This window comes from Salvelinus fontinalis, chromosome 16, assembly GCF_029448725.1.
Source record: "Salvelinus fontinalis isolate EN_2023a chromosome 16, ASM2944872v1, whole genome shotgun sequence".
Lineage (NCBI taxonomy): Eukaryota > Metazoa > Chordata > Actinopteri > Salmoniformes > Salmonidae > Salvelinus > Salvelinus fontinalis.
Window position 1 is genome coordinate 37,827,632 of NC_074680.1, and position 26,938 is coordinate 37,854,569.

The window sequence follows — 26,938 nt, forward strand, 5'->3', positions numbered from 1 at the left end:
TTGGTCCATTTAGATTGTATACAAAAAAAATAAAAAATAATTTAATGGTTAAAAATGTTCATGTTTTACTGTGACTTGTAGGCTCGTAAGTGGACCATAAGTTAAAAACAAAAACAAATTAACAAAACAAAGCATTTTTTTTAAAAAATAAAATAAAAAACGAAGTAACTCCGCCAGAGTGTCTCTTTTGGGTCACTTTTCCCGGTCCCAAGCCCGGATAAAGGAGTAGGGTTGGAATTGTGACATTAAAAAACAAGAATCGACAGAAGAAAGTTCATTTGTAGTTCAAAACATATATAGGGTGTTTTTTACTCACTTTCTGTCTCTCCCATGACATTATTCCTCTCTCCTACAGCGTCCATCACAATTACATGCACATGGCCAATTATGCAAATTGGGTGATGACGTAATTTAGTGACTTCTAGCGAATTTTAGGACAGCCAATAGATACTTTCCTTACTGAGAAGTTGGCATCACTGTGTGGAATGTTTTCCGACTCCTCTTCAATGGCTGTGCGAATTTGCTGGATATTTTGGCGGAACTGGAACACGGTGTCATACACGTCAATCCAGAGCTTCCTAAGCGTGCTCAATGGGGGACATGTCTGGTGAGTATGCAGGCCATGGAAGAACTGTATCATGTTCAGCTTTGTTTCAGAACATTCATTTCTCTGGCAACAGCTCTGGTGGACATTCCTGCAGTCAGCATGTCAATTGCACGTACCCTCAACTTGAGACATCTGTGACATTGTGTTGTGTGACAAAACTGCACATTTTGTGGCCTTCTGACCCCAGCACAAGGTGCACCTGTGTAATGGTCATGCTATTTAATCAGCTTCTTGATATGCCATACCTGTCAGGTGGATGGATTATCTTTGCAAATGAGAAATGCTCACTAACAGGGAAGTAAACAAATGTGCGCACAACATTTGAGAGAAATATTTATTTTGTGCATGTAAAATATTTGAGCAGTATACCAACACTTTACATGTTGCATTTATATTTTGTTTAGTGTACTTTATCGGCTCTGATTAGGGGTACAATCATACATTCACTCTGGCTATTGTTAATAATTCGTTTTACTTGAGACAGGAGACCAAGTGGAGACATAGGACGAGGTGGATAATTTTATAATAAGGCAGGTTTATTCAAGTGTAAAAATATTATGCAAAGCGTGCAGCACGGCTCTTTCTATCTGATCCGTATGGGGTCGTCAGGAAAAGAGAGAGTTTCCAGAATTGTTCAGTACTATACAGACAACAAGCAAAGTAGGTAGATCTGCGAGTCCGGCCTTCCGATTGGTCGATCTGGGTCTTGGGTAGTCCTGATCAGGCCTGGTGTCCACGTTCCATTGGTTCCTGAGAGTTCTTTGTCCTGAGGTCCAACCATGGGTTGGGTGTGTCTGTGGTTATTATGGGGGAGGGGAATTATGTGTGTCTATAGTTGGTGTCTTAAGTCCAGCATATGTCCAAGAGAAATGAGGAGTATGTGTGTTTTTGTATAATATATGGCTTATGTTGAAGTGTAGTTATTGCTAGTTTCCAGTCTCTATTTCAATTTCTTACACTATCTAGTCCGATTTCAGAGCACTCTCGTCTATGTGCCAGAGCACAAGATAACTGATATATTTACAAACGCTCAACACCCGTTGAATATGACCGACGTCAGTAAACGCCCCCCCCCCCCCCCCCCCCCAAAAAAAAACGTAATTAAATTGTTGCCAGCAGCACAGTTACAGTCGCCAACGGATAACATGAAAACCGCATAACCAGCTCTGCTTGGGCAAGTAAAATGGTCAGAGTGATGTGTTCTCTCATTTGTGTCTGGGAATAGCTAGCCAACTTTAGCCAGTTAGTTTGGGTGCTTTACTGCGGTTGTGAGGTCAGCACGCTCGGATCAACCATACTCCTCGGCCAGAGCGTCCAGTGTGCGCTCTGTACGCTCCAAGAGCGACATGCTCTGAATTTATGAACGGACAATCTGCCAACGCCCTGAATTTACGAGCGTACACGGAGTGCACACTGGCACTCTAGAGTGAATTTACGAACACATCGTACAGTTCCATTACATTTACTACCCAATCAGACGTGTAGATTACCCAAATACGGAAGTGAACCTATGACGACTGTACTACCCGGAAGTTTTTAGCGTCACCGGGCAAGTTGAAGAATCGATTTATCCACAAAGTTTGAAATGCAACGTGAAAAGAGTGTCAAAGCTAAAGAAGTGATTGAATCACTTTGTAAACTTCTATATTCACTAGGTTTGGAGTGTGTACCTTGTGCAGAAACGTTCAGACGGGCCAAGTTTAACAAAGGAGAGGATGTGGTGAGTTTTTGAGCTGTTTAGTCACGAGATTCAGTATACTTTTGTAGCTCGCCGAAGTACAGATGTTGCTAGTGCTGGACCACTTTTGTCAAATCAAATTTTATTAGTCACATGCGCTCAATACAACAGGTGTAGTAGACCTTACAGTGAAATGCTTACTTACAAGCCCCTAACCAACAATGCAGTTTAAAAAATACGGATAAGAATAAGAAATAAAAGTAACAAGTAGTTAAAGAGTAGCAGTAAAATAACGAGACTATATACAGGGTGTACCGGTTAGTCGAGGTAATTGAAGTAATATGTACACTGCAGGTCAAAACGTTTAGAACACCTACTCATTCAAATATTTTTCTTTATTTTTACTATTTTCTACATTGTATAATAGTAGTGAAGATATCAAAACTATGAAATAACACATGGAATCATGCAGTAACCAAAAAAGTGTTAAACAAATCAAAATCTTCAAGTAGCCACCCTTTACCTTGAAGACCGCTTAGCACACTCTTGGCATTCTCTCAACCAGCTTCACCTCAATTGTTTTTCCAACAGTCTTGAAGGAGTTCCCACATATGCTAAGCACTTGTTGGCTGCTTTTCCTTCACTCTCCGGTCCAACCGATCCCAAACTATCTCAATTTGGTGTCTCAAGACAGTGACACCAGCAAGCACCCCCACACCAAAACACAACTTTCTCTTTACGGTGGGAAATACACATGCAAAGATCATCCTTTCACCCACGACGCGGCGGTTACAACCAACAATCTCCAATTTGGACCCCGGGAACAAAAGACAGATTCTCTCTGGTCTAATGTCCATTGCTTGTGTTTCTTGGCCCAAGCAAGTCTCCTCTGAACAGTTGATGTTGAGATGTGTCTGTTACTTGAACTCTGTGAAGCATTTATTTGGGCTGTAATTTCTGAGGCTGGTAACTGTAATGAACTTATCTCTGCAGCAGAGGTAACTCTGGGTCTTCCTTATGTAACGGATGTGAAATGGCTAGCTAGTTAGCGGGTGCGCGCTAGTAGCATTTCAATCAGTTACGTCACTTGCTCTGAGACTTAAGTAGTGTTGCCCCTTGCTTTGCAAGGGCCGTGGCCTTCGTGGAGCGATGGGTAACGATGCTTCGTGGGCGACCGTTGTTGATGTGTGCAGAGGGTCCCTGGTTCGCGCCCGTGTCGGGGCGAGGGGACGGTTTAAAGTTATACTGTTACATTGGTGCCGTGACCCGGATCACTGGTTGCTGCGGAAAAGGAGGAGGTTGAAAGGGGGGTGAGTGTAACGGATGTGAAATGGCTAGCTAGTTAGCGGGTGCGCGCTAGTAGCATTTCAATCAGTTACGTCACTTGCTCTGAGACTTAAGTAGTGTTGCCCCTTGCTTTGCAAGGGCCGTGGCCTTCGTGGAGCGATGGGTAACGATGCTTCGTGGGCGACCGTTGTTGATGTGTGCAGAGGGTCCCTGGTTCGCGCCCGTGTCGGGGCGAGGGGACGGTTTAAAGTTATACTGTTACACTTACCTGTGGCGGTCCTCATGAGAGCCAGTTTCACCATAGCGCTTGATGGTTTTTCCAACTGCACTTGAAGAAACATTAAAAGTTCTTGAAATGTTCCGTATTGACTCACCTTCATGTCTTAAAGTAATGACGGACTGTCATTTCTCTTTGCCTATTTGAGCTGTTCTTGCCATAATATGGACTTGGTCTTTTACCAAATAGGGCTATCTTCTGTATACCCCCCTTATCTTATCACAACGCAACTGATTGGCTCAAATGCATTAAGAAGGAAATAACTGTTAATTGAAATGCATTTCAGATTACTACCTCATGAAGCTGGTTGAGAGAATGCCAAGAGTGTGCAAAGCTGTCATCAAGGCAAAGGGTGGCTATTTGAAGAATCTCATATGTAAAATGTTTTTTGTGTTTCTTCATAGTTTTGATGTCTTCACAGTTATTCTATAATGTAGAAAATAGTAAATATGAAGAAAAACCTTTTGAAGAAGTATGTGTTGTAAAACTTTTGACCGGTAGTGTACATGTAGGTAGAGTTATTAAAGTGACTATGCATAGATAAAAGAGGGGTGGGGTGGGGGGAGGGCAATGCAAATGGTCTTGGTAGCCATTTGATTAGATGTTTAGGAGTCATATGGCTTGGGGGTATAAGCTGTTAAGAAGCCTCTTGGACCTAGACTTGGCGCTCCGGTACCGCTTGCTGTGCGGAGGCAGAGAACACTCAATGACTAGGGTGGCTGGATTCTTTGACAATTTTTAGGGCCTTCCTCTGACACCACCTGGTATAGAGGTCCTGGATGGCAGGAAGCTTGGCCCCAGTGATGTACTGGACCGTACGCACTACCCCCTGTAGTGCCTTGCGGCCGGAGGCCGAGCAGTTGCCATACCAGGCAGTGATGCAACCAGTCAGGATGGTGCAGCTGTAGAACCTTTTGACGATCTGAGGACCCAATCCCAATCTTTTCAGTCTCCTGAGGGGAAATGGGTTTTGTTGTGCCCTCTTCACGACTGTCTTGGTGAGCTTAGACCATGTTAGTTTGTTGGCGATGTGGACACCGAAGAAATTTAATCTCTCAACCTGCGCCACTACAGCCCCGTCGATGAGAATGGGGGCGCGCTCGGGCCTCCTTTTCCTGTAGTCCACAATCATCTCCTTTGTCTTGATCACATTGAGGGAGAGGTTGTTGTCCTGGCACCACACGGCCAGGTCTCTAACCTCCTCCCTATAGGCTGTCTTGTCGTTGTTGGTGATCAGGCCTACCATTGTTGTATCATCGGCAAACTTAATGATGGTGTTGGAGTCGTGCCTGGCCATGCAGTCATGAGTGAACAGGGAGTACAGGAGGGGACTGAGCATGCACCCCTGAGGGGTCCCTGTGTTGAGGATCAGTGTGTCGGATGTGTTGTTACCTACACTTACCACCTGGGGGCGGCCCTTCAGGAAGTCCAGGATCCAGATGCAGAGGGAGGTTTTTAGTCCCAGGGTCCTTAGCTTATTGATGAGTTTTGAGGGCATCTATGGTGTTGAACGCTGTTCTCACATAGGTGTTCCTTTTGTCCAGGTGGTAAAGGGCAGTGTGGAGTGCAGTAGAGATTGCATCATCTGTGGATCTGTTTGGGTGGTATGCAAATTGGAGGGAATCTAGGGTTTCTGGGATAATGGTGTTGACGTGAGCCATGACCAGCCTTTCAATGCACTTCATGGCTACAGACCTGAGTGCTACGGATCAGGAGTTATTTAGGCAGATTACCTTTGTGTTCTTCGGCACAAGGACTATGGTGGTCTGCTTAAAACATGTTGGTATTACAGACTCGGACAGGGAGCGGTTGAAAATGTCAGTGAAGACACTTGGCAGTTGGTCAGCGCATGCTCGCAGTACACGTCCTGGTAATCCGTCTGGCCCTGACCTTGAGTATGTTGACCTGTTTAAAGGTATTCCTCACATCGGCTGCGGAGAGCGTGATCACACAGCCATCTGGAACTGCTGGTGCTCTCATGCATGTTTCAGTGTTATTTGCCTCGAATCGAGCATAGACATAGTTTAACTCGCCTGGTAGCTCGTGTCACTGGTTAGCTCTTGGCTGTGCTTCCTTTTGTAGTCTGTAATGGTTTGCAAGCCTTGCCACATCCGACAAGCGTCCGAGCCGATGTAGTACGATTCAAACTTAGTCCTGTATTGACACTTTCTCTGTTTTTTGGTTTGTCGGAGGTTATAGCGGGATTTCTTATAGTCCAGCTCCTTGAAAGCGGCAGCTCTAGCCTTTAGCTCAGTGTGAATGTTGCCTGTAATCCGTGGCTTCTGGTCGCGGTATGTACGTACAGTCACCTTGGGGACGACATCATCAATGCACTTATTGATGAAGCCGATGACTGATGTGGTAAACTCCTCAATGCCATCGGAAGAATCCCCAAACATATTCCAGTCTGTGCTAGCAAAACAGTAAAGGTGGTCACGAGTTTTTTCCCCTCTGGTTGCACATTTTACATGCTGATAGAAATTTGGTAAAACATATTTAGGTTTCCCTGTATTAAAGTCCCCGGCCACTAGGAGCGCCACCTCTGGATGAGCATTTTCCTGTTTGCTTATTGCGGAATACAGCTCATTGAGTGTGATATTAGTGCCAGCATCTGTCTGTGGTGGTATGTAGACAGCTTCGAAAAATACAGATAAACTCTCTAGGTAGATAGTGTGGTCTACAGCTTATCATGAGATACTCTACCTCAGGTGAGCAAAACCTCTTGGCTTCCGTAGATATCGTGCACCAGCTGTTGTTTACATATACGCATAGTCCGCCCCCCTTGTCTTACCAAACGCCGCTGTTCTATCCTGCCGATACAGCGTATAACCAGCCAGCTGTATGTTCATAATGTCGTCGTTCAGCCACGACTCTGTGAAGCATAAGATATTACAGTTTTGAATGTACCGTTGGTAGGTTAATCTTCCTCGTAGTTAATCGATTTTATTTTCCAATGATTGCAAGTTACCTAGAAGAACGGAAGGCAGGGGGGGTGTATTCGATCGCCTACGAATTCTCAGAAGGCAGCCCAACCTCCGTCCTCTTTCTCTGTCGTCTCTTCACGCAAATGACAGGGATTTGGGCCTGTTCCCGGGAAAGCAGTATGTCATTCACGTCAGGCTCGTCAGACTCGTTAAAGGAAAAAAAAGCTTCTCACAGTTCGTGGGGAGTAATCACTGTTCTGATGTCCAGAAGTTATTTTTGGTCATAAGAGACGGTAGCAGTAACATTATGTACAAAATAAGTAAAAAAATAAGTTACAAACAACGCAAAAAAACGAACATAAATACAGAATTGGTTAGGAGCACGTAAAACGCCAGCCATCTTCTCCGGCGCTGTCCTCGTTTTATCTGTCTGTGCAGGCTGTCATTTCACAATAATACAAAATAATCTGCATTTGAATCTAAGTCATTTGCTTGAGGCAGACTAAGTGCATTAATAATGTTTTTGGTGACAATCCACTTTGTAATCAGCATGTTGTGATCATAATGAAGTACTAGGGTAGTGAATTCAGCTGTAGCATAAGCTAGCCAGGGAAGTTTCCCTACAATTAAAGCTGGAAGCTACCGGTATCGTCTTGCATTGTACGTGTTCTAGCCTGTATGGGCATTGTTTTGCGAGCAGTAATGAACTATTTCTACATGCCATGTTGCATTATTCAAGCATGTTAACTTCTGTGCATCATGAGTGGGGCGCTAATGCAGCCCAGACCGCTCTAGCAATGAGTGAGTAAGTTGCAGAGGTGGGACCAAGTCATTGTTTTACAAGTCACAAGTAAGTCTCAAGTCTTAGCACTCAAGCCGCAAGTCAAGTCTCAAGTCCTAATCTTTGAGTTTTGAGTCCTAAACAAGTCATATGCTCTTCACCAAATGTAATACCATTTCATATTTTTATCAAGAGTAATAGTTTATTACATTTACGCAAATCATGAATGCTTTTAAAAATATCTATATATTTATTACTTTCCAAATAAATGTTATATTTCCATGGAAATACATGGGTAGCAATGAGAAAGACCCCCCCCCCCCCCCCCCCCCCAATAGTGATCGACTATTGAGGATCGCAATCGGGCGATGTAGGCTTGTACACAATCGCCCAACCTTAACACACACACACACACACTCTCTCGCTGTGTGGTTACAGTAGGTTAACGTATGTCAATGGTTTTAGGAACAGCAGTAACATCAGGCAGGATTTAGGCTACCAACTGCCTAGCCAGTTGTAGCTCAATCTTGGGTGCAATGATCACGTTCCCGCACTGACTGACTGTGTGGAGGCTCATTGATGTAAAATTACGTTAGCCTACATGATACACCAGTAAAGTAATAAAATATATAGCTGTCGGCTATATTAGCCACGACTTACCGTTCTTTGTGCAGCTTCAAATGTCAAACAAAGTTGGAAATTGTTGCTCCTCCGTCTGTCACTTTCTTCCCCAATGTTTTGCAAGTTGCAATCTGTTTTTGTTGATACAGTCTCATCTTTTTATATCCGAAAATAATAATTTGGGGTATCATCTTTCCAAGGGCTCCATCCGAATTCACCCGCCGACGTTCCTCTGCACTGCCACGCACAACTGTTTCTCAGCTGGCACAATTTGATTGGCTGCTGTCTGATTCAAACTGTAATCCGTTAAATGAAGAGTTGATGCACTGCACACTTTTTTAAATAGCATCATTTTTAATATTTGGGCTTGGGGAGGGTATCAAGTCAGCTTGGGGAGGGTGTCAAGTCAGGTTGGGGAGGGTGTCAGGTCAGTTTGGGGAGGGTATCAAGGGGAGGGTATCAAGTCAGTTTGGGGAGGGTGTCAGGTCGAGTCATAAGGCTCAAGTACAAGTCAAGTCACGAGTCATTGGTGTTAAAGTCAAAATCGAGTTGCAAGTCATCATATTTGTGACTCGAGTCCAAACCTCTGTTAAGTGGAGCAGGTACTTTGCTCTTCAAGCTATCAAGGGGCTGCACTCAGTGCGCTGATAGACGCATGTGCTTGGACCAGAGCTATATTATATGACAGGAGGGATATTTGTTTATCTCCTTTAGTCATCAGGTGGTTACTTACCTTGGAATGTGTATTTCAGGTGGTGGAGTTCTGGAAGCTCCTTCATAGTGTTCTTCTGAAAACACTGCTTCTGGAATGTTCTTGCACGACACTTTCAGACTTGGGTAAGTGTAATTATTTTTGGAGTAGTGTGTATGCTGTATGAATAATGTCCATTGTAGCTATTATGTCCATTTCATACTCTTTGTCTTCAATGAATCATTGTGATTGTGTCTCTGCAGACAGCCATGTGAGAGAGGCACTCTGGCAGTGTGGTTACGGTGCCAGCTGGATTGTTGTGACGACTGCCGGGCTCCGTCCCAGGAGTGAAGTTGGGAGCCGAGAGCTGCTGGTGGCGTTTGGGTGGGTGTTGTCTTCAGGGAGCCTGCTGGAGGCCCTGCTGAGAGCAAGATCCCTGGAGCTGGATATCCTCTCACTACCACCCACGGTGACATTCTTTTTAAGACTTGAATAAAATACACTCATATTAACAAAAGTTAAATATTTATTTTTACACTGATTTGAAGTGGCAGTCCCATATTTGTCTAGCAGGTGGCAGTGTTGCTCTGCTGATGATCTTCTGACTCAATAGAACTAGAAATCCATTTACATTTACATTTAAGTCATTTAGCAGACGCTCTTATCCAGAGCGACTTATAAATTGGTGCATTCACCTTATGACATCCAGTGGAACAGCCACTTTACAAATCCATGTCTGTAAGTGGAAGGAGATGAGAGAACAAAAACCATTTCCCCCTTTCTCATAAATAAATAATAATTTGTCTCTTACGTTCTGGTCTTAAACACTTAAACCCCACCAATCACCCTAATCTGAAAATCATTCAAAATCCATGAATATTTAAAGAGAAAAAACATGCCTTGTAATTACCCTATGATCCCTCCACTTTGGAGATGTTGAGATGGATCTATCTTGTGGAGTGCCCTCCAGACAAACCTTTACTCTCTAGACTCAAGCCTTTGGTTGTGATTGTCAGAGGGTGAGGTAAAGGCACTCCTGCCCTCAAAGCTCATCACTAATCTAAGGACCCTGGGACTAAAAACCTCTGTAACTGGATCACGTGGTAAGGGTAGGCAACAACACATCTGCCACGCTGATCCTCAACACGGGGGCGCCTCAGGAGTGCGTGCTCAGTCCCCTCCTGTACTCCCTGTTCACCCATGACTGCATGACCAAGCACGAGTCCAACACCATTAAGTTTGCTGACGAGACAACAGGCCTGATCACCAACAACGATGAGACAGCCTATAGGGAGGAGGTCAGAGACCTGGAAGTGTGGTGCCACGATAACAACCTCTTCCTCAACGTGATCAGACAAAGGAGATGATTGTGGACTACAGGAAAAGGAGGACTAGCATGCCCCCCATTAACATACAGGGCGCTGTAGTGAAGCGGGTCGAGAGTTTCAAGTTCCTTGGTGTCCACATCACCAACAAACTATTATGGTCCAAATACACCAAGACAGTCGTGAAACACTATTCCCCTCAGGAGACTGAAAAGTGTTGGCATGGGTCCTCAGATCCTAAAAAAGTTATACAGCTGAACCATCGAGAGCATCCTGACTGGTTGCATCACCACCTGGTATGGCAACTGCTCGGCCTCCGACCGCAAGGCACTACAGAGGGTGGTGCGTACGGTCCAGTACATCACTGGGGTCAAACATCCTGCCATTCAGGACCTCTATACCAGGCAGTGTCAGAGGAAGGCCCAAAAATGTGTCAAAGACTCTAGCCACCCTAGTCATAGACTGTTCTCTCTGCTACTGCACGGCAAGTGGTACCGGAGCACCAAGTCGAGGTCCAAGAGGCTTCTTAACAGCTTCTACCCCCAAGCCATAAGACTCCTGAACAGCTGGTGGTTACCCGGACTATTTGCGTTGTCATTTTACCTCTACCTACATGTACATAATTATCTCAACTAACCGGTGCCCACACACATTGACTCTGTACCGGTACCCCCTATATATAGCCTCACTACTGTTATTTTATGGTTGCTCTTTAATTATTTGTTATTTCTTTTTTACTTCAGTTTATTTTAGTAAATACTTTCTTAACACTTATTTTTCTTAACTGCGTTGTTGGTTAAGGGCTTGTAAGTAAGCATTTCACAGTTGTATTCGGAACGTGACAAATCACATTTGATTTGATTTATCTCAGGTCTCACGGAGTAGCCCCAGAGAGGGAGGCTCCCTTGGGGATGTGGAGGGCCAAGGAGGCCTGAAGGAAGACGGGCTCCTCAGGAGACTCCAATGGCAGTATGGGAAACTCAGGTTCCAGTGGCGGAGGTTGCTCTCCATTCAAGAGGAAAGAGCTAGACTCCTTCACCAGGCAAGTCATTCAGCCTGGACTGTAAAATACATCTAATTTTTAAAACACTTTTCTAAAACCCAAAAGACACTTCACAATAATGCAACCAATGGAGTGTGAACATTATCATCCTACTGGTTTGTTCCAATGTCTCTCAATCTGTGTGTTCTGGTGAAATGGATAACCACCATAGCCTCTGACTCCTATTTTCTTAGGTCCTTTCCTCCAGCACAATGCCCTCCACGTCCACCTCCCAGCCCTCTTCTGATGACCATCACAGCATGTGCTCAACTGCCCTGAAAAAGGTGACAGGTCCTACTGCCCCTGTCCCCATCATGCATCATGTTCAACACAGCTACCGTCACCAGACACAGGCAAACTACAAACCACAGATCACAAACCACAGATCACAGATGAGGAAGGAGAGGCACAGTATACCTATTTCCTCTTTGTAAAGAGTTCTGGCAAACATTGCTGATGGGTAAAAGGATATCCTTCCTCCACTGTATCTCTCCACACTTTAGAAATCTGTTGGTTGAGGAACAGAAGCCTTTTCCTTAAAGTGAGATCTTTTACCTTCTTATGGCTTAAATCCCATTAACGGGATCGATATGACAACAGCCAGTGAAAGTGCAGGGCGCCAAATTCAACAACAGATCTCATAATTAAAATTCCTCAAACATACAAGTATTTTACACCATTTTAAAGATAAACTTGTTGTTAATCCCACCACAGTGTCCGATTTCCAAAAAGGCTTTACGACAAAAGTACACCATCTGATTATGTTAGGTCAGTACCTAGTCACAGAAAAACACAGCCATTTTTCCAGCCAAAGAGAGGAGTCACAAAAAGCAGAAATAGAGATAAAGTTAATCACTAACCTTTGATGATCTTCATCAGATGACACTCATGTTCTATAAAGTTCATATTTATATCCAAAAATCTTAGTTTACATTGGCGTGTTATGTTCAGTAATGTTTTGCCTCTAAAACATCCGGTGATTTTGCAGAGAGCCACATCAATTTACAGAAATACTCATAATAAACATTGATAAAAGATACAAGTGTTTTACATGGAACTTTAGATAATCTTCTCCTTAATGCAACCGCTGTGTCAGATTAAAAAAAAAAAAAAAAAAACTTTATGGAAAAAGCACACCATGCAATAATCTGAGTAGGGCGCTCAGACACAAAAACAAGCCATACAGGTACCCGCCATTTTGTGGAGTCAACAGAAGTCAGAAATAGCATTATAAATATTCACTTACCTTTGATGATCTTCATCAGAATGCACTCCCAGGAATCCCAGCTCCACAATAAATGTTTGTTTCGTTCGATAAAGTCCATCATTTATGTCCAAATACCTCCTTTTTGTTCTCGCCTACAGTTCACAAATCCAAATTCACGATGCGCAGGCCAGATGAAAAGTCAAAAAATTCCATTACAGTACGTAGAAACATGTCAAATGATGTATAGAATCAATCTTTAGGATGTTTCTATCATAAATGTTCAAAAATGTTTCACCCGGAGAATTCCTTTGTCTTTTAGACACAATTTGTTGCAGTGGGAGTCAATACTAGGAAGGACACGAGGAGAGAAAGTGAGAGACAAGGAGAAAGATATATTTTTGAGTGCTTGTTTTCTGAAAGGGAGGTAAAGAAAAATCTAGACACGACCAAAGGGCCTGTGCCTCCCGGAGTGTGTTTTGACACTATAAGTAGTGAAGGCCCTGGTGCTGCCCTCCTGGGAGAGATGTGAGTGATGTGCAGAGACAGAGCCAGATGGAGCCAGAGAGGGAGATCTCTACTGCTTTGTTTCTCTAATAGCTGGAAAGCTCCAAAGGGAGGATCATCCTGTACCTTTACTTGCCTTTGACCAACACAGTGCTTTGTACCAATGCCAGCCAGGGAGGCAGAGAGGGAGCTCTGGTGTCCTCTGTAGCTCAGTTGGTAGTAGTGTTGTCACGATACCAGGTTTTTGATTTCGATACCAGGTTTAGTATCACGATACTCGATACCACACAAAAAAAAGGTGGATTAGCCAAAGTCACAGAATGGCAATTGATCCAGACAGACTCAGCTACTGCTCTCTTATTATTTAAGAACAAATTCTTATTTACAATGACAGTCTAGTTCAGGGGCAAAACGACAGATTTTTACCTTGTCAGCTTGGGGATTCGATCTAGCAACCTTTTCGGTTACTGGCCCAACGCTCTAACCACTAGGCTACCTGCCGCTCTTCAGTCGTTGGGCATATTCTGAGTTCAATTATCATTGCATATTTATTTGAGACAGCCATGTATGCATTAATTGAATCAATTATACAATCATACATTAAATTTGACTAACTACAAAACAACATAATGGTAATCATTTATTTGAATGATAATTATCTAGTCTATTGATAAACTGGGTAAATCAGAGGTCTAAGGCACTGCTTTGCAGTGCTTGAGGCATCACTACAGCCCTGCGTTCGATCCCAGGCTGTGTCACAGCCGGCTGTGAGCAGGAGACCCGTGAGGCGGCGCACAATTGGCCCAGCGTCGTCCGGGTTAGAGGAGAGTTTGGCCGGACAGGATTTCCTTGTCCAATCGCGCTCTAGCAACTCCTTGCGGCGGGCCCTTCGCCTGCGATATGACTTCGGTCGCCAGTTGTACGGTGTTTCCTCTGACACATTGGTGCGGTTGGCTTCTGGGTTAAGCGAGCAGTGTGTCAAGAAGCAGTGCGGCTTGACAGGGTCGTGTTTCGGAGGACGCATGGCTCTCGACCTTCGCCTCTCCCAAATCCGTATGGGAGTTGCAGCGATGGGACAAGATTGTAACTGCCAATTGGATACCACGAAAAAGGGGTAAAAGTAAAAATAATGTTTTTGAAATGGGTAAATCAAGATGTAGCCTAGGTCTATTCACAATACAGGTTAATGCATAGTATTCAATAGTCTGTCATGCATTGTGTTATTGAGCTTGTTCAGCTGATTTCATGGGGCTAAAGATGACAAATAATCCCTTCCATTTAGGACTTATTTTATTGGCTACTGCTAGGAGAACATTATTTCATTGGCTACTGCTAGGAGAACATATTATTTCATTGGCAACTGCTAGGAGAACATATTATTTCATTGGCAACTGCTAGGAGATCATATTATTTCATTGGCTACTGCTAGGAGAACATTATTTCATTGGCTACTGCTAGGAGAACATTATTTCATTGGCTACTGCTAGGAGAACATATTATTTAATTGGCTACTGCTAGGAGAACATATTATTTCATTGGCTACTGCTAGGAGAACATATTATTTCATTGGCTACTGCTAGGAGAACATTTGCATAGAATAAGCAATCTCTTATTTTATAAAAGTGTGTGTAGTCTCTTTAAGAAATTATTGAGGTCATTTGCAAGGCAGAAAGTGGCTATGGAATCTAGTGGAAACCAGACAGAAGGCGAGGGAGATGAAGTGAATGAGTTTTTGATGGTGAGGGAGACCAAGTGAATTAAAAACGTTTTTGGTGACAATCAGCTTTGAAATCAGCATATATTATATAATCAGCAAATGATCACAACAAAGTACTAGGGTAGTGAATTCAGCTGTAGTCCAAGCTAGCAAGGAAAGTTTCCCAACAATTAAAGCTGGAAGCTACCGGTATCGTTTTGCATTGTAAGTGTTCTAGCCTGTATGGACATGGTTAATTACTGTTCGCAAAACAATTTCTACATGCCGTGTTGCATTATTCAAGCATGTTAACTTCTGTGCATCATGAGTGGGGCGCTAATGCAGCCCAGACAGCTCTAGCAATGAGTGAGTAAGTGGAGCAGGTACTTTGCTCTTCACGCTATAAAGGGGCTGCACTGATAGACAGACTTGATCCTCTCAATCACGTGAAACACATTTGACAAAAGTATCAAACGTAACAAAAATTCTCGTACCGAACCATATTTTTGTAGTGAGGAAAGTAGAGGTTTTCAGTTTACCGTGTAACACTAGTTGGTAGAGAATAGCACAAGCAACACCAGGGTAGTGGGTTTGATTCCCGGGACCACCTGTGCTTAAAATGTATACACGCATGACTATATGTCGCTATGGATAAAAGCATCTGCTAAATGTCATATTATTTTATTATTAGCGACACAACAAAAATACACTATGGAGAATAACTACCTGCAGCACCTGGGGAGATGGAGTAACACTCAGAGGGAAACATGCCTGGCAGAAACTAAAGTAGGCCATAGAGCTCAGCTCACTAGCAGATGAAATCAAAATGAACATGCATATGTTTTGAGGAAGACAAGACAGGCAGGTTAAACCAATAAAGATTTTTGAGAGCATTAATTATGAACTAAATGTCTTCTGTCTGTGTGTGTTGCACAGTGAGTGTTTGACAGTGGTTGAGGCAGGCTGGGTTAAATGAATGTCCCCTGTCTGTCTGTGTGTGTTGCACAGTGAGTGTTTGACAGTGGTTGAGGCAGGCTGGGTTAAAGGAATGTCCCCTGTCTGTCTGTGTCTGTTGCACAGTGAGTGTTTGACAGTGGTTGAGGCAGGCTGGGTTAAAGGAATGTCCCCTGTCTGTCTGTGTGTGTTGCACAGTGAGTGTTTGACAGCGGTTGAGGCAGGCTGGGTTAAAGGAATGTCCCCTGTCTGTCTGTGTGTGTTGCACAGTGAGTGTTTGACAGTGGTTGAGGCAGGCTGGGTTAAAGGAATGTCCCCTGTCTGTCTGTGTGTTGCAGGAGGCGGAGCGTCTACAGACTCTCAGTCAGCTGTTGGAGGCCTACCTGGAGTGGAAGAGACAGGAGCCACTCTTCTGGTGCTGGATGGTAGGGGAAAGTGCTTCCTCTCTCGTCTCAGTGCCTTAGCACTGCTTTTAACCAGTCCTTTTAATATGTTATGTCTACTCTACAGTGTAATTGACTAGGTTTTGCATGTTATTTCTTTTTTTTTAAGAAAAGCAACATGCAGACAGTAAGAGACAGTGAAACACAATTATTAGCGAACTAATAGCCTCCTTCTAATCTACTCTTTCCCGGTAGTACTACCTGTATCTTTTGGTATTTTATTAGGATCCCATTAGCTGTTGCAAAAGCAGCAGCAACTCTTCCTGGGGTCAACACAAAACATGAAACAATACAGAATGACATAATACAGAACATCAATAGACAAGGACAGAACTACATACATTTACAGAACTACATATTCTCACGCTCATTAACTACTTCTGCAGTGTCTGAAAGAATGATTCACTACCGTTCTGAGCTCTCATCTGTCTGTCTGACTGTGATTCTGATTGACATAAAGAGAGCCTCCATGGAGAGATGTTTTTGGCAATAGTCATCCTGCTCTGATTCCCTCTCTGCATGCAGATCACAGAGAAGTGGATTTGAGGATTGTAGAAGTTCAAAAGGAAGTGCAGTTTCATTAGAAATAAAGGTATCAGAAGTCCTTTGAGTGTTTTCCCTAAAAATAAAACAGAAACCTCTTCCTTTCATGGTGTTTCTACCAGTATGTTTGAAACCCACAGTTGGACTCCCAGGGTTTTGATTATGGAAGGCTAGTCGATTTACAGTAATGTGAAAATAATTTAAACTAGTACTTTAATCCACCTCAAGGCCATTTCATTTAAAATAAAGCTTTGTTGCCTTTTGTGAGAAATGTAATATGTCCCAATTATTAACTCGCTAGTCTTGCAAAAAAAAATTATAATCATGGTGTACCTGACACCTGTCTGATTGGCGCCTGTCTGAGTGGACTGATCCATTGTGGAAGCCGTGGGGGTGGCACAGTCCGTCAGTATAAGACGTGCTACTGAAATTGTATGTGGTTATATAATGTAAGAACAATGGTGCAAAAAATTATTTTATAACAAATGCGCATTCTCCCTCGCTGGATAGTGGTCGTTGTCCACGGTTCTGAAACACATCAGTACGCTGTTTTTATTGGCGCCTTTTCCTAGACCATGTTGCTATGTGTATAATAGCAAAGTTAACCAGCATATTGTTGAGAACAATGCGGAGGCAGCAGCAGAGTTAGGAGTTGAGAAAACAGCCCTTGCCTTATTGTCTAAGAGGAGAGAGGAAACCCCAACTTAATTAGGTCTATAATCAACAGCCTAACTGTTAAATGTGCCTGGCTTTATAAATCATCCATATGTATGTACAGAAATAAGACAGAAGCTGCTTCTGTTGCCTGTTTGAGTGTGTGTTTAATAGCCTACTGATTCCGTGAGCACCAAGCCTCACGCAACAATATCACAGATTAAAAACAGACAATCTTTGCTTTGCTGTAATAAAGACTTTACACGTTTTCTTTCGTGAGACCAGCCTCTCTGGTATTATTTAATGTATTTAGACTGTTTACACTGCTCCAAATTGTAGAAAAAAATATATTTATTATAATAACCTTCCTTTTTCCTTGATCTCCTTATTGTTATTATTATAATGAGGATCATAATAATTGTAATGTCATTATCATTAGTAGTCTTAGTATAGTTTCCTTGTATAACCACCATCGAGCTGTAGACCTAAGAGCACATCCTATTTAGTCTTAATACCGTAACTGATTTAGGCCTATAATTCAATATATAGGCTACTGTATCTATCAATCAATCGTTCTTTCATGCCATCACACAGCATACGAGACATTGATGATGTGAAATCCAATCAAGCATTTTAGTTTTAAAATTCAATAACAAAGGGAGCTTTTGAATAATTAGCCTAAACAAGAAATTAACTGCAATTCAAGAATGCATGCAACTGTTTTTAGTCTGCTGTGATAAAGACTTATATATATATCTTTTTGGTGTTAGAACAAGACTCTCTGTTACACTTATTTATTTAGTGTTCACTGTTCCAAATGGTTAGTAAAAATAATAATATTGTAATCTAACAGCAACTGTTTGGCACGCATTATACTCATGCAGTGCTTGCTCCTATACCCTCCTTTATCTGGATCTCCAGTAGTTTCCACAACTAAATCAAATGTCTTCCACAGATCTGACTTCCCCTTTCCCTCCTGAGCAACCAGTAAACATTCGCCCGTTTCCAGTGTCTTTTTCACATCCTCCACATCCATTTTGCTGTCGACATTACTATGTTCGGAGTTAGTTCTAACCAATTTATTGATGTGATTATAACAGTCTATAGCTCAGCCCTATTGGTCACATGCATGCGATGTTTACATGTTTTACGTGAAGAGAGCAATGTTTCAGGGAATAGGGAATGTTTTTCCTAAACAAATTAGGGATTTCGGTAACAACTTTTCAGTCAGAAATGGCTTGAATTATGTTGCAGCTTCAGGGACAGCCCTACACACAGTGATGTTCTGTGGTGGATGTTGCAGCAGGGAGGACAGAGGCAACGGGTGCTAGGCACACAGTCACTCGCTGTGTTTTTCTTTTTAACACAACGCAGAAAATCTGAGCCAGGCAGCACAATCAAATCGATTTGTGGTCTGACTCCCTCTAGTCATTTGTCTCTTTAAATTATTTAATCAAACAGTGTGGTTTAAAGCATCAGACAAGCTCAGTGCATATAGTTGATTTGATTCAAACATAGGATGTGTCTATATACAGAATCAAACGCATTTTAACATTTCAACCAATCGATTGGTCGAAAGAACAGATGAATCCTGGTCGACTAAGATATTTTTTGGTCAGGGACAGCCCAACTGGGAATACAGATATGCATCTGTTTGTCACAGATACCTTTAAAATAAAGTGTGGCGTGGATCAGAAAACCAGTCAGTATCTGTTGTGACCACCATTTGCCTCATGCAGGGCAACACATCTCGTTTGCGTAGTTGATCAGGCGATTGATTGTGGAACGTTGTCCCACTCCTCTTCAATGATTGTACGAAGTTGCTGGATGTTGGCGGGAACTGGAACACGCTGTCGTACACGTCAATCCAGAGCATCCCAAACAGGCTCATGGGCGACATGTCTGGTGAGTATGCAGGTTGTGGAAGAACTGGGACATTATCAGCTTCCAGAAATTGTCTACAGTTCCCTGTGACATAGGGCTGTGCATTAGTGTTTGTTGTCCATAGCTTATGCCTGCCCATACCATAACCCCACTGCCACCATGGGGCACTCTGTTCACAACGTTGACATCAGTAAACCGCTCGCCCACACAATACCATCTGCCCGGTGAAGTTGAAACTGGGATGCATCTGTGAAGATCACACTTATCCCTCGTGCCAGTGGCCATTGAAGGTGACCATTTGTCCCCTGAAGTCGGTTACGTCGTCGAACTGCAGTCAGGTCAAGACCCTGGTAAGGACGCACACGCAGATGAGCTTCCCTGAGATTGTTTCTGACAGTTGGTGCAGAAATTCTTCGGTTGTGAAAATCCAGTTTCATCAGCTGCCCAGGTGGCTGGTCTGCGATGATCCCGCAGGTGAAGAAGCCGGATGTGGAGGTCCTTGGCTGGCGTGGTTACATGTGGTCTGCGGTTGGATGTGCTTCCAAATTCTCTAAAACAACATTCTCAACAAGACATCTGTAGTGTTGTGTAATGTGACCAAACTATACATTTTAGAGTGGCCTTTTATTGTCCCCAGCACAAGGTGCACCTGTGTAATGATCATGCTGTTCAATCAACTTCTTGATATGCCTGTTGAAATGCTCACTAACAGGGATGTAAACAAATTTGTGCACAACATTTTTGAGAAATAAGCTTTTTGTGAATATGGAAAATCTTTTATTTCAGCTCATGAAACGTGAGACCAAAACTTTACATGTTGCGTTTTATATTTTGTTCAATGTATGTGTTGAATGTATGGAGGCTCCAGGACCTGGTCTATGATGTATCGTTATCTGTTGGAGGGTTAGTGTAGAGAGTCTGCCATAAGCCTGTATGGAATTTATCCACAATCATGGGTTGCGTCCCAAATGAAATCCTATATAGGATACTACTTTTGACCAGGGCCACATAGGGTGCAATTTGCGACAATGCCTAGAGTATGTCTGTGCCTGGACTCTATCTGACCTCTCTCCTAGGAGGGAGGCTGCTGTTGGGCAGTTGATTAGAACTAGACCCACATGGATCAATATTGGACGAGAGCTGCAATTACACAGGATGTCCGATCTTGACAAAAGCCCTTTTTTTTTCTTTTTTTTTTTTTACCCTTATTTATCTAGGCAAGTCAGTTAAGAAAAAAAATCGTATTTACAATGACAGCCTACACCAGCCAAACCCTAACCCGGACAACGCTGGGTCAATTGTGCGCAGCCTTATGGGTTTCCCAATCACGGCCGGTTGTGATAACGCCTGGAATCGAACCAGGGTCTGTAGTGACACCTCTAGCACTGACATGCAGTGCCTTAGACCGCTGCGCCACTCAGGAGCAGAGAGCGAAAGGAGAGATAGAAGGGAGGAGCTCAGAGAAAATCAAGATTTTTGTTATTATTACACGCCATTTCCTGTTTGCTAAAATTCAAATAGTTTGACTAATTTCAGTTTATGTAACAAAACAAGCTAGTGTAGAGAATCATTGTACCATCTAAACCGCTGTGAAATATATTTTCCCTAACAAAAAATATTGTATTTTCAGCTGTTTGAAGCTGGTGTACAATACTGAAAGTAAAAGACGCAAAAACTAAACTTAAGAACGGGAATCATAGAAATAATCCACATAGAACAGATCTACCGCTTTTTAGACTTGCTTTCAATGAGAATGACGGATCTATTACTCACATTTCTATGTGAATTTGGTTGGGTCACCCCAAAAGTTACATATTGCAACTTTAATTTAATAACAAAACTCTTGAGGTTTGAAATTAATTTCCCATGATCATGCATTATGAACAGTGGTTCTCTATTTCTCTTTCTCAATCCTTCTCTCCTTTCTCCTTCCTCCCTCTCTCCCCCCTCCCTCTCTCTGTAGGATAGTGTTGTGGACAGCCAGCTCTCAGACCTGAGAGAGGAGGACACTGTAGAGAACATGTCACCTGTACACCAAGTTGTTAATAGGTGCTTTCCCTACGGTTACAAGGAGAAAGAGGGTCTGGAACAACTGGACAACATGCTGCTGAGGCTGCAGACAGGGCTGAAGGACACATACACAAGACAGGTAATGCACACCCTCATACGGCAGGTGAGTACCAACTGGCAGGGAATCAACATTTGGCTGTTTGGCTCTTTATAAATTGTATGAAATTCCGTCCTCTCGTCCTCTACTGTCTTCAATGATTGGAAAAGACCGGACAGGTGAAAACAATATGGTGGAAGCTCATCATTAGATTGGCTTTCACCTTGTCAGTTCTTTCAGGTCAATTGGACTGAAGGAGGAGAGGAAATGTTTTTGGACATTTTGAGAAAGAGAATTTGTCAGAGCAAAAAGAGGGAACTTGAATGTTCTGGAGGACTTGCATTATGCAGTTCAAGTGGGAGTGGGTCTGATGGCAATATGTGCTCCTATTCCTCTCTCTCTTTTTCTCTCTTCTCTTTGGGAAATCATTTTCAGGAATCATTTTCTCAATTGAAGTGGCTTATGAATTGAGCTCTTTCATTTGGAAAATGAATGCCTAAATCTGTGCTTTTGTGTGCAGCATTACATTTCATTATGCTATATAGCCTATTTGCTTATTGCTTCTCTCCAGACTCCAGGCTTGCATAGCTTCCAATTTTATTCATATCATTACACTAATACAGCTGGGAATTATTAACAACCTCACAATCAGCACATCTAGGTCACCTAATAATATAGGCTACATTAATTATCCTCTCTCGTTCCCTCAATCTCTTTCTCTTTTTCTCTCTCATTCTCTCTCTCTCTACACTGTGGGAAGTGTCTGATGCAATATCAAAATGTCTGCCAAATTCTCACCCATTATCGCGCATGAATGCACTAATGCCGTATGCACGAGCACACACACACTCCTCCCCCATGAGAGTCATCAGTGTAAATGAAATGCTGCTGGGGCCTAGCAGTCATTTTGTTTTAGAGATACAAATCTTTTAGTAAGAAGTAATTGTCTCAGATGATATACTGAAAGAGGCAGAGTTATCCTGCAATTCATTGCACTGAACTGTTTGTCAATGTCTCCTTTCTTCTGTCCTGACAGAACAGAAAAGCGCAGAGTGTTCTTCAAGACGTTGAGGAGTTGGGGGAGATTGAGAGGAGAGTGTCTCTCAGGCTGCATGGCTTGGCTGAGTCCTGTACTTCAACTCCTACATCTGGTTGCTATAGTTACAGGCCAAGTCTCCAGGGGTCACAGCCACTTCCCAACCACCACCAGCCTTGTAGGCCAGGGTCTGTGCTCCCACAAGCCTGTGATGGGGCACTGCTGCCAGGCAAGGTGTCTGGGACAGGCACGGTGATGGTCCAAGTCCAGGCCTCCTCACTGATCGTCGAGCTGCAGCAGAGAGAGGGCTTCCTGCTGGGGGAACTGGGCCAGATGAGGCAGGCGAAGCGGGGACAGATCCAGGAGAAGACAGCCAGCTGGCTGGAGGGGGTTGGAGTTGTCCTCATCCCTCCTCTCCCTCTCAAGAGATAAACACTAACAGGATGCTACTTCAGGGTGTCTGTGCGTGCAAGCGAGTGAACAGGATGCTGACAGACTGTCTGTCCCCAGACTACTTTCATAGAAATAGAATGACTAGAAGGTGCAAAGCTGCTCGGCAATTTGTGGCTATATGTTCTAATTCATTGTATTGCTACGGTTACTGCTAATATATTGTGATGGAATGGACTGCGTGTGATATATTTCAAATGACATTTGAAATGCACATGAATCAGTTGAAAGCAAGATATGTTTGTGTGTGTGTGTTGATGTAATCCACTGTGGGAGAGAACATAAACACCTGTGTGGGCTGGCTGTTAAGTTGCTGGCTTGTTTTTTTTCTTGTATCTATTCTTTTCTCAGTGCCAAGCTTTCAGGAGAGAAAACAGTCTTAAAGTTCTGAAGTAGGTCAGGGTTTAGGATGTTCTCTCACTGAAGTTGGTTTATAAGTAGACCGCCTGGCGAATGTTCCCTCCGTCTCAGCCTCACACTGATTAGCTGATGTTACCCGTCCTGGCCTCACCGCTCAGAGGATTCTTCCTAGTGCCTTCACCTCTTCAAATGTCAGGGTGTGTGCGTGTGTCAGTAACAAGCATTTCATGCAGATGAATTACCTAATGCACAGAGGGAAAAAAAGTCACGATCTGTCTGATGGAAACAGGATATGCTGGTCCAATTTTATAAATGCCTACAGACAATTTGTTTGTTCGACATGGTGGGATCTTTTTGTGTCAGTAAAATGTATTTTCGGATAAATTATGTTGGAAATGCCTTTGAGCAAATATTGATATCCACTTAACAAAAATATAAACGCAACACGTAACGTGTAACCTGTTTCATGAGCTGATAAATGAATATTTCATATGCACAAAAAGTTTATTTCTCTAAAATGTTGAGCATTTAATTTATTTTTTCATTTCTCCTTTGCCAAGATACTCCATCCACCAGACAGGTGTGGCATATCAAGAAGCTGATTAAATAGCATGATGAGGGAGTTTGCAGTTGGCATGCTGACTGCAGGAATGTCCACCAGAGTGATTGCCAGAGAATTTAAAGTTAATTTCTCTACCATAAGCAACCTCAAACGTTTTAGAGAATTTGGGACTACGTCCGACCGGCATCACAACCGCAGACCACGTGTAACCACGCCAGCCCAGGACCTCCACATCCTGCTTCTTCACCTGTGGGATCGTCTGAAACCAGCCACCCAGACAGCTGATGAAACTGGGTTTGTACAACTGAAGAATTTCTGCACAAACTGTCAGAAACCATCTCAGGGAAGCTCATCTGTGTGCTCCTTATCTTGATCTTACTGCTGTTCGGCATCCTAACTGACTTCAGTGGGTAAATGCTCACCTTCACTGGCACGCTGGAGAGGTGTGCTCTTCACGGAGGAAACCCTGTTTCAGCTGTACCAGGCAGATGACAGACATCGTGTATGGCGTCATGTGGGTGTGCAGTTTGCTGATGTCAACGTTGTGATCAGAATGCCCAATAGTGACAGTGGGGTTATGGTATGGGCAGGCGTAAGCTACGGACAACCAATTGCATTTTATTGATGGCAATTTAAACGCCCCGCGATACCGTGACGAGATCCAGAGGCCCATTGTCGAGCCATTCATCTGCTGCCATCGCCTCATGTTTCAGCATGATAATGCACTGCTCCATGTCACATACTCACCAGACATGTCACCCATTGAGCATGTTTGGGATGCTCTGGATCGACGTGTACAGTTCCCACCAATATCCGTCAACTTTGCACAGCCATTGAGGAGGAGGAGTGGGACAAGGTTCCACAGGCAGCAATCAGCAGCCTGATCAACTCTATCCGAAGATGTGTTGCGCTGCATGATGCAAACGGTGGTCACACCAGAAAATGACTGGTTTTCTCATCCACGTCTTTTATTAAAAAGTATCTGTGACCAACTGATCCATATCTGTATTCCCAGTCATGTGAAATCCATAGATTAGGGCCTAATGAATTTATTTAAATTGACAGATTTTCTTATATGAAGTGTAACTCTGTAGAATTGATGAACTTGTTGCATTTATGTTTTCATTCAGTGTAATAACCATCATATAGAAGTAAACTTGGAGTCACGGGATGATATGTTCTTAGGTCTTCCCTTTACGAATCGGTAAAACATGCAGTTTATTAGGCTACAGATATAAGTTATGGTGAATTTCACAGGGTGCTGAAAGTGCACATTCTCCTTACCAAGAAATATCTTATTTTGTTGACATGATGATTGATACTTGGATGTCGTTTGACAAACAAAAATAATATTGCTCTTATTCATAATAATCTCATAATGCATGTAGTCTACCCGCACTGTATCTGCAAGCTGTTGGCTAGAGCATATGTGCCAAGACCAGAGTGGGCAAGTTTGCAATATAATGCAACAGTTTTATTTTACACAACCATCAGAGTTGAAAATGCGATGGAAACCCATTCTATTTTTCATTCGGTACAGAATTTAATGGCAAAAGTAATTTTTATGTGCACTACATTATCATTATCACAGTTTTTTTTTCAATTAATCTCTTTTTTTTGATAAACCTTATCTCTACTGGGAAAATACGCATATAGTTTCATGCAGATTTTAGAATATTCTCATGAAAATCTGTCGCAAAAACCTAGGTAGTGGTGTGTTTGTTTCTCTTGCACTTGTTAGGTCTGTTTCATTTGTTGAGAGCAATGTACATATCTGTATGAAATGTGTGATAAACAGGAACAGGTACCAAACTGGAAGGGTGTTTGATAAACAGGAAACCGGATACCAAACTGGAAGGGTGTTTGATTAACATGAAACCAGTTACCAAACTGGAAGGGTGTTTGATTAACAGGAAACCAGTTACCAAACTGGAAGGGTATTTGATTAACAGGAAACCAGTTACCAAACTGGAAGGGTCTTTGATTAACAGGAAACCAGTTACCAAACTGGAAGGGTCTTTGATTAACAGGAAACTAGTTACCAAACTGGAAGGGTCTTTGATTAACAGGAAACCAGTTACCGAACTGGAAGGGTGTTTGATAAACAGGAAACCAGTTACCAAACTGGAAGGGTGTTTGATAAACAGGAAACTAGTTACTAAACTGGAAGGGTGTTTGATAAACAGGAAACCAGATACCAAACTGGAAGGGTGTTTGATTACCTAGTCTGTCTGTGCCACAGTGGCGTGTGTGTGTTGATGTAATCCACTGCAGGAGACAACATAAAGACCTGCCTGGGCTGGCTGTTAAGTTGCTGGGTTTCTTTTTTTCTTGTATCTTATGTGTTTTTTTTTGGAGCTAAGCTTTTAGGAGAGAACATGCTAAAGTTCAGAAGTAGGTCAGGGTTTTGGAATGTTTTCTCTCACTAAAGTTGTTTAAGTAGGCCGCCTGGCGAATGCTCCCTCCTTTTCAGTCTCACACTTATTGGCTGACATTACCAGTCCTGGCCTCACCCCTTAGATGATTAATCCTAGTGCCTTTATCTCCTCCAATATCAGGGTCTCTGCGTGTGGGTGTGTACAGTCGTGGCCAAAAGTTTGGAGAATGACACAAATATTAACTTTCACAAAGTCTGCTGTCTCAGTTTGTATGATGGCAATTTGCATATACTCCAGAATGTTATGAAGAGTGATCAGATGAATTGCAATTAATTGCAAAGTCCCACTTTGCCATGCAAATGAACTGAATCCCCCAAAAACATTTCCACTGAATTTCAGCCCTGCCACAAAAGGACCAGCTGACATCATGTCAGTGATTCTTTTAACACAGGTGTGAGTGTTGACGAGGACAAGGCTGGAGATCACTCTGTCATGCTGATTGAGTTCGACTAACAGACTGGAAGCTTCAAAAGGAGGGTGGTGCTTGGAATCATCGTTCTTCCTCTGTCAAACATGGTTACCTGCAAGGAAACACGTGCCGTCATCATTGCTTTGCACGAAAAGGGCTTCACAGGCAAGGATATTGCTGCCCTTAAGATTGCACCTAAATCAACCATTTATCGGATCATCAAGAACTTCAAGGAGAGCGGTTCAATTGTTGTGAAGAAAGCTTCAGGGCGCCCAAGAAAGTCCAGCAGGCGCCAGGACCGTCTCCTAAAGTTGATTCAGCTGCGGGATCGGGGAACCACCAGTACAGAGCTTGCTCAGGAATGGCAGCAGGCAGGTGTGAGTGCATCAGCACGCACAGTGAGGCGAAGACTTTTGGAGGATGGCCTGGTGTCAAGAAGGGCAGCAAAGAATCCACTT

At 43.0% G+C, this 26,938-nt stretch overlaps 1 protein-coding gene across 2 annotated transcripts; it reads left to right on the forward strand.

Annotated features, from left to right (window-relative positions):
- Positions 1–1,927: 1,927 nt before the first annotated feature.
- tedc1 (tubulin epsilon and delta complex 1) lies at positions 1,928–23,020 on the forward strand. 2 transcript variants are annotated; one of them, XM_055865316.1, is made up of 8 exons: positions 1,928–2,327; positions 8,928–9,012; positions 9,130–9,335; positions 11,063–11,233; positions 11,428–11,517; positions 15,933–16,019; positions 21,082–21,291; positions 22,262–23,020. In XM_055865316.1, the coding sequence occupies exons 1-8, from the start codon at positions 2,193–2,195 to the stop codon at positions 22,691–22,693; spliced, it is 1,416 nt and encodes a 471-aa protein (XP_055721291.1). In that variant the 5' UTR covers positions 1,928–2,192; the 3' UTR covers positions 22,694–23,020. The 2 variants fall into 2 exon arrangements, with proteins under 2 accessions (XP_055721291.1, XP_055721292.1); XM_055865317.1 differs by having other exon boundaries at positions 1,932–2,327; positions 21,082–21,267.
- The last annotated feature ends 3,918 nt before the right edge of the window (positions 23,021–26,938 follow it).